This window comes from Balaenoptera ricei, chromosome 7, assembly GCF_028023285.1.
Source record: "Balaenoptera ricei isolate mBalRic1 chromosome 7, mBalRic1.hap2, whole genome shotgun sequence".
NCBI classification, from domain to species: domain Eukaryota; kingdom Metazoa; phylum Chordata; class Mammalia; order Artiodactyla; family Balaenopteridae; genus Balaenoptera; species Balaenoptera ricei.
Genome location: NC_082645.1, coordinates 1,075,885 through 1,090,997, shown reverse-complemented (window position 1 = coordinate 1,090,997; position 15,113 = coordinate 1,075,885). Strand labels below are relative to the sequence as shown.

General features: G+C 38.5%; 1 protein-coding gene across 7 annotated transcripts in view; it reads right to left on the bottom strand.

The window, feature by feature from the left end:
- The window catches only part of ZRANB3 (zinc finger RANBP2-type containing 3), a 254,596-nt gene that overhangs the window by 52,368 nt on the left and 187,115 nt on the right, over positions 1 to 15,113 (bottom strand). For all 7 annotated transcript variants that reach the window (XM_059927591.1, XM_059927593.1, XM_059927592.1 and 4 more), the window contains one exon: positions 441 to 560. In XM_059927591.1, coding sequence (XP_059783574.1) covers positions 441 to 560 — 120 coding nt within the window. The remainder of the gene's footprint in view (positions 1 to 440; positions 561 to 15,113) is intronic.

Sequence of the window (15,113 nt, the reverse complement as noted above, 5' to 3'; positions counted from 1 at the left end):
TTAAAAGGTATGACTGCGGCTGGGCACTAAAATTGGCTGAAATCATTCTTTTTTTCCCTTCAAAATCACCCACATTCTAAGGCCACCATGTTGGTAAACAAAAAATTTTAACTGCCTATACCAATCTCAAATGGTCCAGTAACAAAACCAGAATTCACATTATAGTCTATCAAGGCAGCATATTTTAATCAATCCAGATAATTTGATCAGTGGAAAATTATGACTGGTATAAAAGGGAAAACTTAATAGTATATTATCAATACAACAGAAATATAATATTAGTATAATCTGCAATAAAAATACATAATAATAATTTGTAGATATTATACCATCCCATCATCTAAAGAAGGCAAAAAAGCTCAGTTATAAAACTAAAATTGATGTTTAGTATATTAAAAACTGCATTCTAAGAAGTATTTTATAGATAAATGGTAACATACCTTGTTTTCTATGACGGCTTCTGTGCAAGCTTGGAGCATGCTTAAATGATGTGCAAAAACCAGAAATTTAAGTGAATCATTCTGAAGCATCATCTTGATATAATCCTTTACAGCACCTGCCTAAATATTAAAAGTTAAACCTTATTAATGTCATAAAAATGTTTATTAAAAAATCATGTCACTTTCTTTAATAAAGCAAGAAAAACTTGGAAAATCAGTAAGTTTCTATGAACTTTTAATTGTTTTGTTCTCTAGGTAGCCTAAAGTAGAAGCCCACAAGTAAAGGAGCACACGGAAGAAGAGGAACAAGAGAGGGAAAAAAACTGGGAAGTAAAACAAGAGCAAGATAAGAATTAGATTTTAAAAAACAAGACAGGGAAAGAGTCTCTAAAGGAAAGTAGGTAGTCAAGTTGGTTGTGGCCAGGAAGGGGTTGGTGGTTTTGTTTAGAAAGTAATTTTCAAAAAAAGCTCATATAGGGACTTTCCTGGTGTTCCAGTGGGTAGGGGTCTGCCCTCCCAATGCAGGGGGCCTGGGTTCAATCCCTGTCAGGGAACTAGATCCCACATGCATACTGCAACTAAGAAGTCTGCATGCTGCAACTAAGAGCCTGCATGCTGCAACTAAAGATCCCGCATGCTGCAAGGAAGAGCCCGCATGTTGCAGTGAAAACCTAGTGCAATCAAAATAAATAAATAAATATTTTTTTTAAAAAAGGCTCATATAGAGGACTAAGTGGAATAGAGTGAAGGAGAAAATGGAAGATAAAAAGTCAAATGACATTTTTTTGTGTGTGGGAAAGACTGAAAAAGAGTAAGAAAGCTGGGCTGAAGTTTAAAGATTATGAAAAGTTGGGCTATTCATTTTTTTAAACGAAGAAACTTAGGTAGATTTACAAATAGGCTGTTGAAAGTGCAGAAAGGCTAAGAGAAATGGAAAATGAGGGGATTTAGCTTGCCTCTAGGATGGAGAAGGTCTCAGAAGAGGCTGGAGTAATGCGATTAAGAGCACAAGAGGGAGGTCTGAGAGAACAGGGAGGGATACAAAAAAATTGTGAAGTAGAAGGGAGAAAGTCAAACAAGTTCATACTGAATAGGGTTTTCTTAGTTAACTTGAGGCCAGGTTACCAATTAAGAGTAAGAAATCAATATGAGATGAATTAAATAGGAGTTAAATTTAAAGTGGATAGCATGAATTAAATTTAAAACATGAATACAGTGTCTCTTAACTGTGAAAAACTAGTTAGACATTTTGGGAAAAGATAGCAGGCTGAATATATTTAACCTCCACTCCTTCTCAGTGCTATATTTAAATGATAGAAAAATGTATAGAGAAAAAGAAAATTGGAGACAGATCAATAGCAACAAAACTTTGGAAGCTAAAAAGTAGACAGATGCCTGGTAACTGATTAGCCAACCTGACAGTTCCTAAGCTGCCAGTATGGAGTGTTGAGAAGTACCTGATTTAAAATGGAGTGATCTGAAAGTGAACAGGAAATGTCACCTCTGGAAGTGAGGATGGGGGTGTGGCTAAAACAGGAGGATTGTTTGAAAGAATGTTTAAGTAGCTGAATATGTGCAACACTGAACCATATCCTTTCTCTACATAGTCCACATAATAGATGACTTCCCAATCCATCCTGGCAGAAAACTATACATTTATTTTCTGGAAAGGGCAAAATAGAGGGTATCTAGATGGAGGAATCCTACATTGATGGTAGGTCATCCTGCAAAAATCATGGGAATTAAATGAAAGTTACATAATAAAGGCTGAGCTCTATCCCTCCCCCTCCCCCTTCTTATCCCCAAGGGTTCCAAAACAGACAAACAGGCTTATGTCCTCTAGGCAGGGGAGCAGAATCATATAAAATGTTCCTTTTCTAGAATATCTGACCAAAGACAAAAGACTAAAGATACTGATATTGGGGTTCCTCAACAAGACATCCCAATCAGATCACTTTTTATTGAAGGCCATAGTTTACAAGACATATCCACGAAGAGCTTCTAGTCAGCATTTAATGTCTTACTTGTAAATATAAGCAAACAACCAAGGATCACCAGACATTTATGGAAAGCAACCTATATGAACAGATAAACTATGCAGAGAGTGGGAAAAAACTAGAAGAGATCACATTTATAAAACAAGAACAGGATGCTACAAAAAAGGGAAGAGTTGGGGGGGTTGGGTGGGGGGAGTACTCTTGAAGAGTAAAAATACAGTAGCAGAAATTAAAAATGCACTGGTTACTAAGCTAAGAAAATCTTCCAGGAAGTAGATGGAAAATAATAGAGAAAATATAAAATATATGAAAATTATAGGACCAGGCCATGAGGGCAATATATGAAAAATAAAAGTTCTAGAAAATAATACAGAAAAAAAGGAAATAATAAAAAGAATTAAGAATATTTTATAGAACTTAAAGCTGTAAGTTTCCAAAATGGAAACTGTAAAATGCCCACTGAAGATCCTTCACAATGGATGAAAATGGACCCAGAGCGAGGCCCATCATCATGAAATTTTAGAACACTGGGAACAAACAAACAATTCTATAAGCTTCCAGAGAGGGGAAGAATAGATTTCACGAACAAAACAAAATAAAAAATTTGAATTGCATTGGGTATCTCAACATCAATACTGAAAATTTTGAGAGAAAGTGATTTCTAACTAACAATTTATGTCCAGCCAAATTAAAAATCAGATATAAAAGTAGAACAAAGGCATTTTCAAAAACGCAGGGGTTTCAAACAATTTACCTCCAATATACGCTTTCTTGGGAGGCTACTAGAGAATGTCGTCCAGCCAAACAACGGAGTAAACAAATAAAGTAATATATATATAAAAAAAGAGGTAATTCAGCACACAGGAGAAATAAAGAAAAACTCCTGGATGAGAGGAGCTCTGCAACAGATCCAAAGAGCAATGGTCCAGACTGCAGCTGATCAAATGCTGCAGGGAAAATTTTTTTAAGAAGATAAAATTAATGCAATTCTGGGGCTTCCCTGGTGGCGCAGTGGTTGAGAATCTGCCTGCCAATGCAGGGGACACGGGTTCGAGCCCTGGTCTGGGAGGATCCCACATGCCGCGGAGCAACTAAGCCCGTGAGCCACAACTACTGAGCCTGCGCGTCTGGAGCCTGTGCTCCGCAACAAGAGAGGCCGCGACAGTGAGAGGCCCGCGCACCGCGATGAAGAGTGGCCCCCGCTTGCCGCGACTAGAGAAAGCCCTCGCACAGAAACGAAGACCCAACACAGCCATAAATAATAAATAAATAAATATTAAAAAAAAAAAATTAATGCAATTCTAATGTTTAAAGGTACTGAGAGAAGACTGAACGACTAAGGTAAAGTTTGAGGATGAATTAGTGAAAATGAGTTGTGAAAGAAAAAAGAAAATATCCATAGTATATCGATAGTATATTACATGGTTCATCTGTAAATATTATAAACATGGTTCTAATAATATACATGGTGAATAGTGATCAAGCCAAAATTAGTATACATTTCTATAAAATTAGTAAAACTGTATCTCTTCATCTCTTTCTATTGATAGATTGATCTATCAATCTATCAATCTATCTACCTCCCTACCTATCACTTTGTTAGAAGAATGGGAATAGGGGAAAGGTCTGGGTGTGAGGGTGGGGTTGAAGGGTGAAAGAGCTAAAATTTTATCTTCCATATTGGGAAGCCAATAGATGACAGCTAAAATTACAAAGCAAGCAGTAATACACACCAAGAAGCAAGATAAACACATTGCTGAGGGATTTGAAGTAAATCCCCAAAAAATCAGCTAAAAGAAAAGAAAGTGGTTGCCTCTGGGGAATAAGTTTAGGGGACCATTACTTTTTGAAATGTCTATTTCTTCTCGTTAAATTATGATCATATGTAGCTTTGATAATAATTATAAAAATTTTAAAACGAGGGTATTTTAAAATTGAAAAATACCGATTTAAAATTCATGCATATGACTATGAAGTCACAGGATTGATTCTGCAAGCTAAATTTTGTATGTCTAAGTTTTCTAAACAATAAAGATTCACACAATGAGACTGGAGGTTGTTAAGAACTTTAGCCTTGGACTTCAGTGCCTCAGAAAGTGGAAATGAAGCCCTCTCAAAATAAGGAGCTATAAATTCCAGATATGTTGCCATGGTAACTGAACCACTTTAATAAACTGCATGTTTGCCTAAAGAGCTATATTTACTGTGATAAGCCTTTCAGAAAGTACGTATCAAGTTGGAGTATTTTTAAGGTACATTCATTTACCAGCCACTGCAGACCTACAAACTATATAATCACTGTACCCCTAGTCTCAGATGCATTCCCCACCCCTTCACAAGCAAGCTGTTTCTGCCAGTCTCCTCCACTAACATCAACCCCTCCTCAGTACAACCAGAAACTGCTCATGCCAAAGCTCAAGCCCCCACTCCCTATTCCTTCCTATCACAGGTTCAGAAAGGCTTATGGTTACTATTAATATAAAGTTCAATGGCCTAAACAGTCTCTCGGGACTAACCTGTTAACTTAACCATCATTGTGACATTGCTTCCTAGGAGAGAATGTGTCTGGAGAGCCAAAACATCTACGTAACAAAGGAACTTAGGAATTCTCTTAGGTTCTTAGGTTGGGGACTGCACAGGTTTGCATTTTAAAATTAACTGTACATGCATTTCCCCTGTTCTGATTCTATTCTAAATAAAACAGTCACTGCATTGTCATATTTTAAGTTATCTGAGCAGAAATTTGCTTTTAAAGTATCTTAAGTGCATATTATATAGGAATGGCAGGTTCTGTTAATGGTCAGCATTTTGATTATACTGGTTCAGGTTTTGTAGAAGTTGCCATGTTCACAATTCCATCTTATTTTACTGAAATTGGTCTGTTAGTACTGTGTCTGTGAGTCAAAGTTCTAATTTAAATAATTAATGAAGACTACACACTACATCTCATTTAAAGAAATGCAGAAATAAAGAGAATATGTTGTACAATTTATTTCTAAATTTTTTTTCCAGTGAATAGGTGTACATCATATTTTGAAGTAAAAGTAGTTAAAGAAAAACCTACATTGCATTAAAGACCTGATGAAAGGTACTTTAAGTTGTCAGCCTTTAATCATAAAATAAGAGGGAGAAAGAGTGAAGGACAAAAACAACACCAAACTGGAGCTATGACAAAGATTTTCTCCTTGACCGAACTTCAGTTACGCTTCTCTGAGCCCTGTTTTTGACTAGGCCTCAACTTTGGCCTTCTAAGTCTGCCTTGCCCTTGCCAGGCCCAGTCTTCGCAAGAATCCTGTTAAGTCAGTTTATCAAGAATGCTCCCACCCTTGACACCTGATCGACTCTTGGTATCTGATCAAGTTCCTCATCCCCACTTTTGATAGCTAATTCCTTCTCCTTCTTTTAGCCAAGAAACCTATTTTGGCCTTGGTTTCAATCTGACAAGTGCATAATACCCCGCTGCAAGGAGCTCTAGAATCACCGGTTATCCAAGTAGGAGAGGAGTGAGTGACCAAAGAAACTATAACTGATTTAATGAGCCATTCATAGTTTCACTGTACCAGCCTGCGTACTTAGACATGCATAGTTTAATCTTCCAGACAAGCATATGTTGCTGGCAGGAGCAACCAGTTTAGCAAGAATCCCCCTACCCTTGATGTCTCCTCTTAGTAATTTTCCATCCACCAACCTCTTCATCCTGCTTGTGGCTATAAATCCCCACCTCTCCCTGTTGTGTTCAGCAATGAGTGATCCCTCTCCTCAACTGCAATAGAGTTGACTCCAAGTCTTCCTTACTGTTTTAACAAGGATCAGAAAAGAAGCTTCTCCTTAAGTTTTGAAGTCCTCAGGCCCCAGACTAAACGGCAGTTCTGTTTAGATATCTGGTGGGCACATACTTTAAGGACAACTCTTTAAGCCCTTATTAGTCAACAAGAGGTGAATTGTGACAGGTCTAAGCCAGCCTAGCACTTTCATTCCCCCTGCAAGTGATTCTGACTAATAAGAAACATGGGAAGTTTGCTGGAGGCTTCAAAAAAATCCTAACTGACAAAAGGGACATTATGGAAAGCTCTTCCTTGCTTTGGACATTATGGCCTGCACTTGATACCAGGAATTGCAGCGGTCACTCCGAGGCTACTATGGAGGCTGTTGATGAAAGCAGTGAATAGCCTTTAGTTGTACATCCTTCACCACAATTTCAGAATGTTTTCATTACCCTGAACAAAATCTTTCATCTCTTAGCAATCACCCCACCCCCACTGCAGGTCCCTGGATCACCCCTAGCTCTAGGCAAACACTAATCTATTTTCTGTCTCTATGGACTGGACTATTTTTTTTTTAAATAAATTTATTTATTTATTTTTGGCTGCGTTGGGTCTTCGTTGCTGCCCGCGGGCTTTTCTCTAGCTGCGGCGAGCGGGGGCTACTCTTCGTTGCGGTGCGTGTGCTTCTCATTGTGGTGGCTTCTCTTGTTGTGGAGCACGGGCTCTAGGTACATGGGCTTCAGTAATTGTGGCACGCGGGCTCAGTAGTTGTGGCTAGTGGGCTGTAGAGCACAGGCTCAGTAGTTATGGCACACAGGCTTAGTTGCTCTGCAGCATGTGGGATCTTCCCAGACCAGGGATCGAACCTGTGTCCCCTGCATTGGCAGGTGGATTCCTAACCACTGCGCCACCAGGGAAGTCCCACCTCTCTTGTTTTTATTCACTTATCTATTTTACCTTATAGTGTTTCTTACTAATTTATTTGTGAAAACTTACCTTTTATCCTTTAAAATGATCTTAAATGAGGAAAGGAAAGTAACAAGTAAAAGAGAACCTCCCTACTTGCCCTGCAGACCATCACAAAGAAAGGCTAGCAATTTGTCTTCTGCTATCCCTTTCCCCCTGCCAATGGTTCTTAATTTAGAAACCATTCCATCAACCTGAAAAAATATTTTCAAATCTGGTAGAAGACAGCCTTCAGGGGAAAATGGTCATTCCATACTCTATCAGTGTTCTGGACATTTTTACAGAGCCCCATGCCAAAATTTCCCCATAGAAAACTTCCAAAGATAGTTTGGGTGAACTATTAGAAGAGTGATTTTCTTATCTCTAGGCATGCTTATGAATCCATCTGTAAATAGAAATCTAACACTTCTAATACATCTAATCTTTTGACACTGGCCAAGTTTTGCAAGCAGCCCATTTTACACTGAGAAACAGAAGAGCTACAATACTGTATGTAAGAAGAGAGTAACCCCAATTTAATACCTCAACCAACACAATTTTACAAAAGAACCTGAGATCCTAAACCTTTCCATAAAACTTTTTGGAACAAGATATAATAAAGCAATTGTTCTATCTAATCATTCTATCTAAGCTATCTATCTATCTGGCAAGGATGGATGAGAGACAACATTCCCATGAATAAGCTACTACATTGGGTTAACCAAATTTAGACAAAGTTAGAAAGTAAAGGCAATAGTATTAGGAACTTAACTTTCTTCATAAAGGTTGATTTCATGTGAATTTGATAAAAGTCATCGATCAAAAGAGCTAATCTAATTCTTTAAAAACTGAATCAATTTTGAAAAACATTCTCAATTTCTTTCTAAACTCCATCCATTGATCATGTCAATAAGGTTATCAACTTTGTACAACTAAAGTTAAGCATGAATAAATCTTCTTTGGGTGTTTAAAATTATAACATACAGAATGTATAGACTTCTAAATTCTGTATCTTCTTTCTCCATGCCTGTACAGGGATGCTAAAAAATCACTAATAGGGAAACAGGAGTCACCATAAACCCATGGTCACCAACAAATATTAAATATTCTGCTATTCTAGCGGAATGATGGGTAAGTGCACGTACTCTGTAGCCAAACTGTCTATGTTCAAATCCTGCCTCTGTCATTTACAATCTAAGAGTCACTGAGCAAGTCATTTAAACTCTGTGCCTTGTTTCCCCAACGTATAAAAGGGGATAAAAAGTACTTACTACCCTTAGAGTGGTAAGAATTAAATGAGTTAGTACATAAAGTATGCTTGGTAACACTGTAAAAGTGTTAGCTCTTATTATTACTATATTCCTCCAGTAAACTGCAAAACCAATTTCAACCTTTGCCACTTCCTTCAAAATCAGAACCTATGCCTCTTAGCTCTCAAACTTCCCACTGCCCAGAGAAAATAGAACTCATCATTTGAGAATTCTGTTACCTTTCCTTACTTTTACTCATCGTCACTTCCTTTCCTTTTGTACAAGAGAGGTATTTCTTCTCTTCTCTAAGGCAAATCCCTCCACCTGTGATCCAAACTTAACCATTCCTGCCATCTCAAAAACCTAAACCACTCTTCCTTCTCAACTGGATATTTCCGCATCCTTACTAAAGCCTTCCTCCATTCCACATAGCCACGTAGCTAACATACCATCTCCTTCCTGCTCTAAAATGATAATATCATTGTTTTATTTGCCCTTTATTATTACTGACCATCTCCTTACTAATAAACAGGGGCCTACAGTGCCCGCTCCAGAGCCAGACACCCTTTCCTAAACAAAAGAACTGGCTCAGGAAGAGGCACCCTAGTCTCACGATATCCCAGTCCCTGTGCGGCAGGGAACATTGCAGTGACCTCATTATACCTCACTGCGTATTATAAGTAGGATTCTACCTGTTTAAGCGGCTGAGGCAACACAGCAAACAGAAAATGCGCTTTGTGTTTAAAGCAATTTGCCTGTGCAAAGTTTTTAAGGCACTAAGAAATGCTGCCATCCCCACAGTGACAGGAAATTTAAAATTATGGGTTGACTTAATCATTTTCATAGAAAAATAACTGGCATTTCTCTTAAAATGGTTTTCTCTAAAAATGAGACATCGTTACAAAGTACCAGAAAATAACCAAGAGCTCACATACAACTTACATCCGTTTTTTTCTAGGAGAGTATTAGGCTGATCCTAAATCTAAAGAATCTGTTCAAGACTTGTGGTTGCCAAGGGGAAGGGAGGGGATGGGAGAAGGATGGATTGGGAGTTTCGGACTAGCAGATGTAAACTATTATATATAGAATGGATAAACAACAAGTTCCTACTGTGTAGCACAGGAAACTATATTCAATATTCTGTGACAAACCATAATGGAAAAGAATATAAAAAAGAATGTATACATATATAACTGAATCATTGTGCTGTACAGCAGAAACTAAAACATTGTCAATCAACTATACTTCAATTAAAAAAAAAGAATCTGTTCATTTTCATCGATTATATTCTCAACAAATATTACAGAGAAATAAAAGTAATGTTATAGAGGAAGAAAAGTAATTATAATTATCTGAGATCCTTCAGTAACTGACTTTGTACTAGTAACATTTATTATTATGTGGTCTTTTCCTTTGTTTAGTGTTTATCATTACCATTTACTGCTTATCATTATCATTATTAAATTTCTTATTAAGAAATATCTGAAAAAGAGATCTCAATAATGTAAAAACAAACATACTTAAAACTTATACAGCCTCTATCCCCCAAAGAAGTACAAGTACTTAATCTCAAAAGGCAGAACAGCATAAATGTTTATACAGCACATGGATGACATATCAACACCATTATATAGTATCACACTGTATATATGAAAAATTATCATATGAATATGACCTAATTTGCTGACATGACCTAATTTGAAACACTGGTACTGTATTCCCATCTGCCTAAGACATCGCAGGATATAAGAAAAAGAGAAAATATGAGAGCAGACAAAGAAACCTATCCTGGAGATCTATAAAACTAGGATAGATGGAGATCCATTTGTCTGGAAGACTTTATGCATAACTCTGCCTGGAGCAAAGTAAGAGGCTGGATGACCCACAGAGGTCCTTTCTAGCCCACTGCGTCCTAACCACAATGAATGGACAGTGTTAAAACAGTGATATAGGGCTTCCCTGGTGGCGCAGTGGTTGAGAATCTGCCTGCCAGTGCAGGGGACACGGGTTCGAGCCCTGGTCTGGGAAGATCCCACATGCCGCGGAGCAACTAGGCCCGTGAGCCACAACTACTGAGCCTGCGCATCTGGAGCCTGTGCTCCGCAACAAGAGAGGCCGCGATAGTGAGAGGCCCGCGCACCGCGATGAAGAGTGGCCCCCACTTGCCGCAACTAGAGAAAGCCCTCGCACAGAAACGAAGACTCAATGCAGCCATAAATAAATAAATAAATAAAAATTAAAAACAAAAACAAAAACAAAAAACAGTGATATAGATGGATGTGGGAAGTACTTGCTTCCTCAGAAGATCTGACAAGAACAAGATTTTACACTTTACATGTTATTTATTATGAAGTTATAGCCTTTAAAAAATTAAATATCACAAATCATGAAGAGTTTGTTTTACTTTAGGTAGTAATTAAGTATATGCCTATAAAATTGCATATCCTGGGGAATTTCCTGGCAGTCCAGTGGTTAGGACTCCCTGCTTTCACTGCTGAGGGCCCGGGTTTGATCCCTGCTCAGGCAACTAAGATCCCACAAGTCTCGTGGCGCAGCCAAATAAATAAATAAAATAATAAAATAAAATAAAATAGCACATCCTATAAGTATACTCACACAAATGCATTTACTTGAAAACTCATTATTTTCTTTAAATCTTCCTTCTTACTCTCATCAAGATTTTCAAATTTATATAAACTATCATTAGGTAGTTCTAATTATCCTTAAATTTCTCGACTTAATTGTTCAAGTGATTCAATAAAAAGAAAAGCATTTCCGATATGATGCTGCAGAGTACAAAACAAATCTTCTATTACCGCATAGCTCAAGCCTTGCTGAATTTGGCACAGATCATACTGAATGGGGAACTACGCACAAAAGGTATCTCCTGTTTTCCCCGGTCTCCGTGAATGGCAGAAACATCAACCCAGTTGGCCAAGCAAAAAAATCTAGATTCTACTTTTACCCTCTCCTCCATATTCAGTCGAACACCAATGTCTTAATATATTTTGAATTATTCTTTCTTTCCAGTTAAGATGTGGTACAGCCACTACCCTTGGTTCAGATCACCTGGATGACCAGTGCGGCATCCCAACTGGATTACCTGCCTACAGGCTTATTCCTCCCAATGCATTCTCCACACACAGGCATACCTTGGAGATACTGCAGATTCAGTTCCAGACCACAGAAATAAAGCAAATATTACAAGAAAGTGAGCCACATGAATTTTTTGGTTTCCCAGTGTGTTCGAAAGTTATGTTTAAACTATGCTGCAGTCTATGAAGTGTGCAATAGCATTATGTCTAAAAGAATGATGTACATACCTTAATTTAAAAATACTTTATTGCTAAAAGATGCTAACCATCGGGGCCTTCAGCGTGTCATAATCTTTTTGCTGGTGGAGCATCTCGCCTAGATGTTGATGGCTGCTGACTGATCAGGGTGATGGTTGCTGAAGGTTGGGGTGGCTGTAGCAGTACGTTAAAATAACACTGGGGCTTCCCTGGTGGCGCAGTGGTTGAGAATCTGCCTGCTAATGCAGGGGACACGGGTTCGAGCCCTGGTCTGGGAAGATCCCACATGCCACGGAGCAGCTGGACCCGTGAGCCACAACTACTGAGCCTGCGCGTCTGGAGCCTGTGCCCCGCAACGGGAGGGGCCGCGATAGTGAAAAGGCCCACGCACCGCAATGAAGAGCGGTCCCCGCACCGCGATGGGGAGTGGCCCCCGCTTGCCGCAACTGGAGAAAGCCCTCGCACGAACCGAAGATCCAAGCACAGCCAAAAATAAATAAATAAATAAATAAATAAATAATAAAGTAGCTATAAAAAAAAAAAATAACACTGAAGTTTGCTTCATTAATCAACTCTTCCTTTCACAAACAATTTCCTTGTAGCGTGCAATGCTGTTTGATAGCATTCTACCACAGTAGAAGTTCTTTCAAAACTGGAATCAATCCTCTCAAACTCTGCCGTTGCTTTATCAACTAAATTTATGTCATATTCTAAATCCTTTGTCATTTCAACAAACTTCACCAGGAATAGATTCCATCTCAAGAAACCACTTTCTTTGCTCATCCATGGAAGCAACCCTTTTCCACTAAAGTTTTACCATGAGATTGCAGCAATTCAGTCACATCTTGAGGCTCCACTTTTAATTCTAGTTCTCTTGCTATTTTCCACCGCATCTGCAGTTACTTTCTCCACTGAAGTCTTGAACCCCTCAAAGTCATCCAGGAGGGTTGGACTCCAACTTCCTTCGAACTCCTGCTAATGTTGATATTTTGACCTCTTCCCATGAATCACAAATGTTCTTAATGGCATCTAGAATGGTGAATCCTTTCCAGAAGGTTTTCAATTTACTTTGCCCAGATCTAAATTAGGATTCACTATTTATGGCAGCTACAGTCTTATGAAATATATTTCTTAAAGAATAAGTGTTGAAATTTGAAATTGTTCCATGATCCATGGGGCTACAGAATAGATATTGTGTTAGCAGGCATGAAAACAACATGAATCTCAATTTACGTCTCCATCAGACCAGGTACATTGTCAATGAGCAGTAGTATTTTGAAAGAAATCTTTTCTGAGCACAGTTCTCAACAGTGGGCTTAAAAAATTCAGTAAACCATGTTGTAAACAGATGTGCTGTCAACCAGGTTTTCTCGTTCCATCTATAAAGCACAGGCAAAGTAGATTTAGCAAAATTCTTAAGGGCCCTAGGATTTTCAGAATGGTAAATGAGCACTTGCTTCAACTTAGAGTCACCAACTGCACTAGCTCCTATCAGGAGAATCAGCCTGTCTTTTGAAGCTCTGAACCCAGACACTGACTTCTCCTCTCTAGCTACAGAAGTCCTAGATGGCATCTTTTTCCAGTAGAAGGCTGTTTCATCTACATTGAAAATCTGTTGTTTAAGGTAGCCACCTTCATTAATTATCTTAGCTAGAGCTTCTGGGTAACTTGCTACAGCTTCTACATCAGCACTTACTGCTTCACCTTGTACTTTTGTGTTACAGAGATGACTTCTTTCCTTAAACCTCATGAACCAACCTCTGCTACCTTCAAACTACATAAGTCCCCTACATATGAACAAGTTCCATTCTGAGAGCATGTCTGTAAGTCCAGCAAAGTTAGCCTAGGTACCCAACTAACACAACTGGCTATATACTGCTGCTTGTACACTTGCTTCCGGACATCCTGGGCTGGAAATAAAGATACTGTACTGCTGTACTCTATAGAGGACTGTACAGTAAAGTACAGAAAAGCACAACCACCTGTAGAGGATGCATGCACGTGATAATGTATGCCAGACTGTGAACTAACTTACATGATTGGACACACGAACACATGATCGCATCTTTGAAAGTTTGCAACTTTAAGGTTTGTATGTAGGGGACTTACTGTATTCTTCTGTAGCTTCCTCACCTCTCTCAGCCTTCAAAGAATTGATGAGAGTTAGGGCCTTGCTCTAGATTAGGCTTTGGCTTGAGGGAATGTTGTGGCTGGTTTGATTTCCTATCCAGACCACTAAAACTTTCTCCATATCACTGGTAAGACAGTTTTCCTTTCTTATCATTTGTGTGTTCACTGGAGTTATATATATATATATATATATATTTTTTTATATATATATATATATTTATATATATATAGTTAATATATATTTATGTATGTATATACACACATAATAATATATAATATATAATAATTAATGTCTATTAATATATATATGTGCATTTATTTATTTATTTGGCTACACCGGGTCTTAGTTGCGGCACGCAGGATCTTCATTGCAGCATGCAGGATATTTAGTTGTGGCATGCAGGACGTAGTTTCCTGACCAGGGATGGAATCCAGGCCACCTGCATTAGGAGCGAGGAGTCTTAACCACTGGACCACCAGGGAAGTCCCTGGGGTAACACTTTTAAGTTCCTTCAAGAACTTTTCCTTTTCAGTCACAACCTGGCTAACTGTTTGGTGCAAGAGGCCTAGCTTTCAGCCTATCTCAGTTTTCAACATGCCTTCTTCACTAAGCTTAATCATTCTTATCTTTTAATTTAAAGTGACAGACATGCAACTCTTCCTTTCACTTGAACACTTAGAGGCCATTGTATGGTTATTAACTGACCTAATTTCAATATTGCTGTGTCTCAGCAAATAGTGAGGCCCAAGGAGAAGGAGAGAGATGGGAGAATGGCTGGTTGGTGAGCAGTCAGAACACACACATTTATTGGTTAACTTCACCGTCTTCTATGGGCACTGTTCAAGGCACCCCAAAACAATTATAATATCAACATCAAAGATGACTGATCACAGATCACCATAACAAATATAATAATGATGACAAAGTTTGAAATATTGCAAGAATTGCCAAAATGTGACCCAGGGACACGAGTTAGCGAATGCTGCTGGAAAAATAATGCCAGTAAGACTTGCTGGATGCAGGGCTGCCACAAACCCTCAGTTTGTAAAAAATATGCGATCTGCAAAGTGCAATAAAGTGAGGCTCAATAAAGTGAGGCTCAACAAAATGAGGCATGCCTGTAGCTACAGTTCTTTTTCTAAAGCGCAAATCTGATCATTTTACTCTACTCCACAATATCTGATTGCTCAGAACCCTTAGGATAAATTACACACTGTGAACTGTGACCTTCATGATGTGGTACTGCTCTCTGTGGTCTCCAACCTAGTCTCTGTCAGAATTCCTCTCTGACAT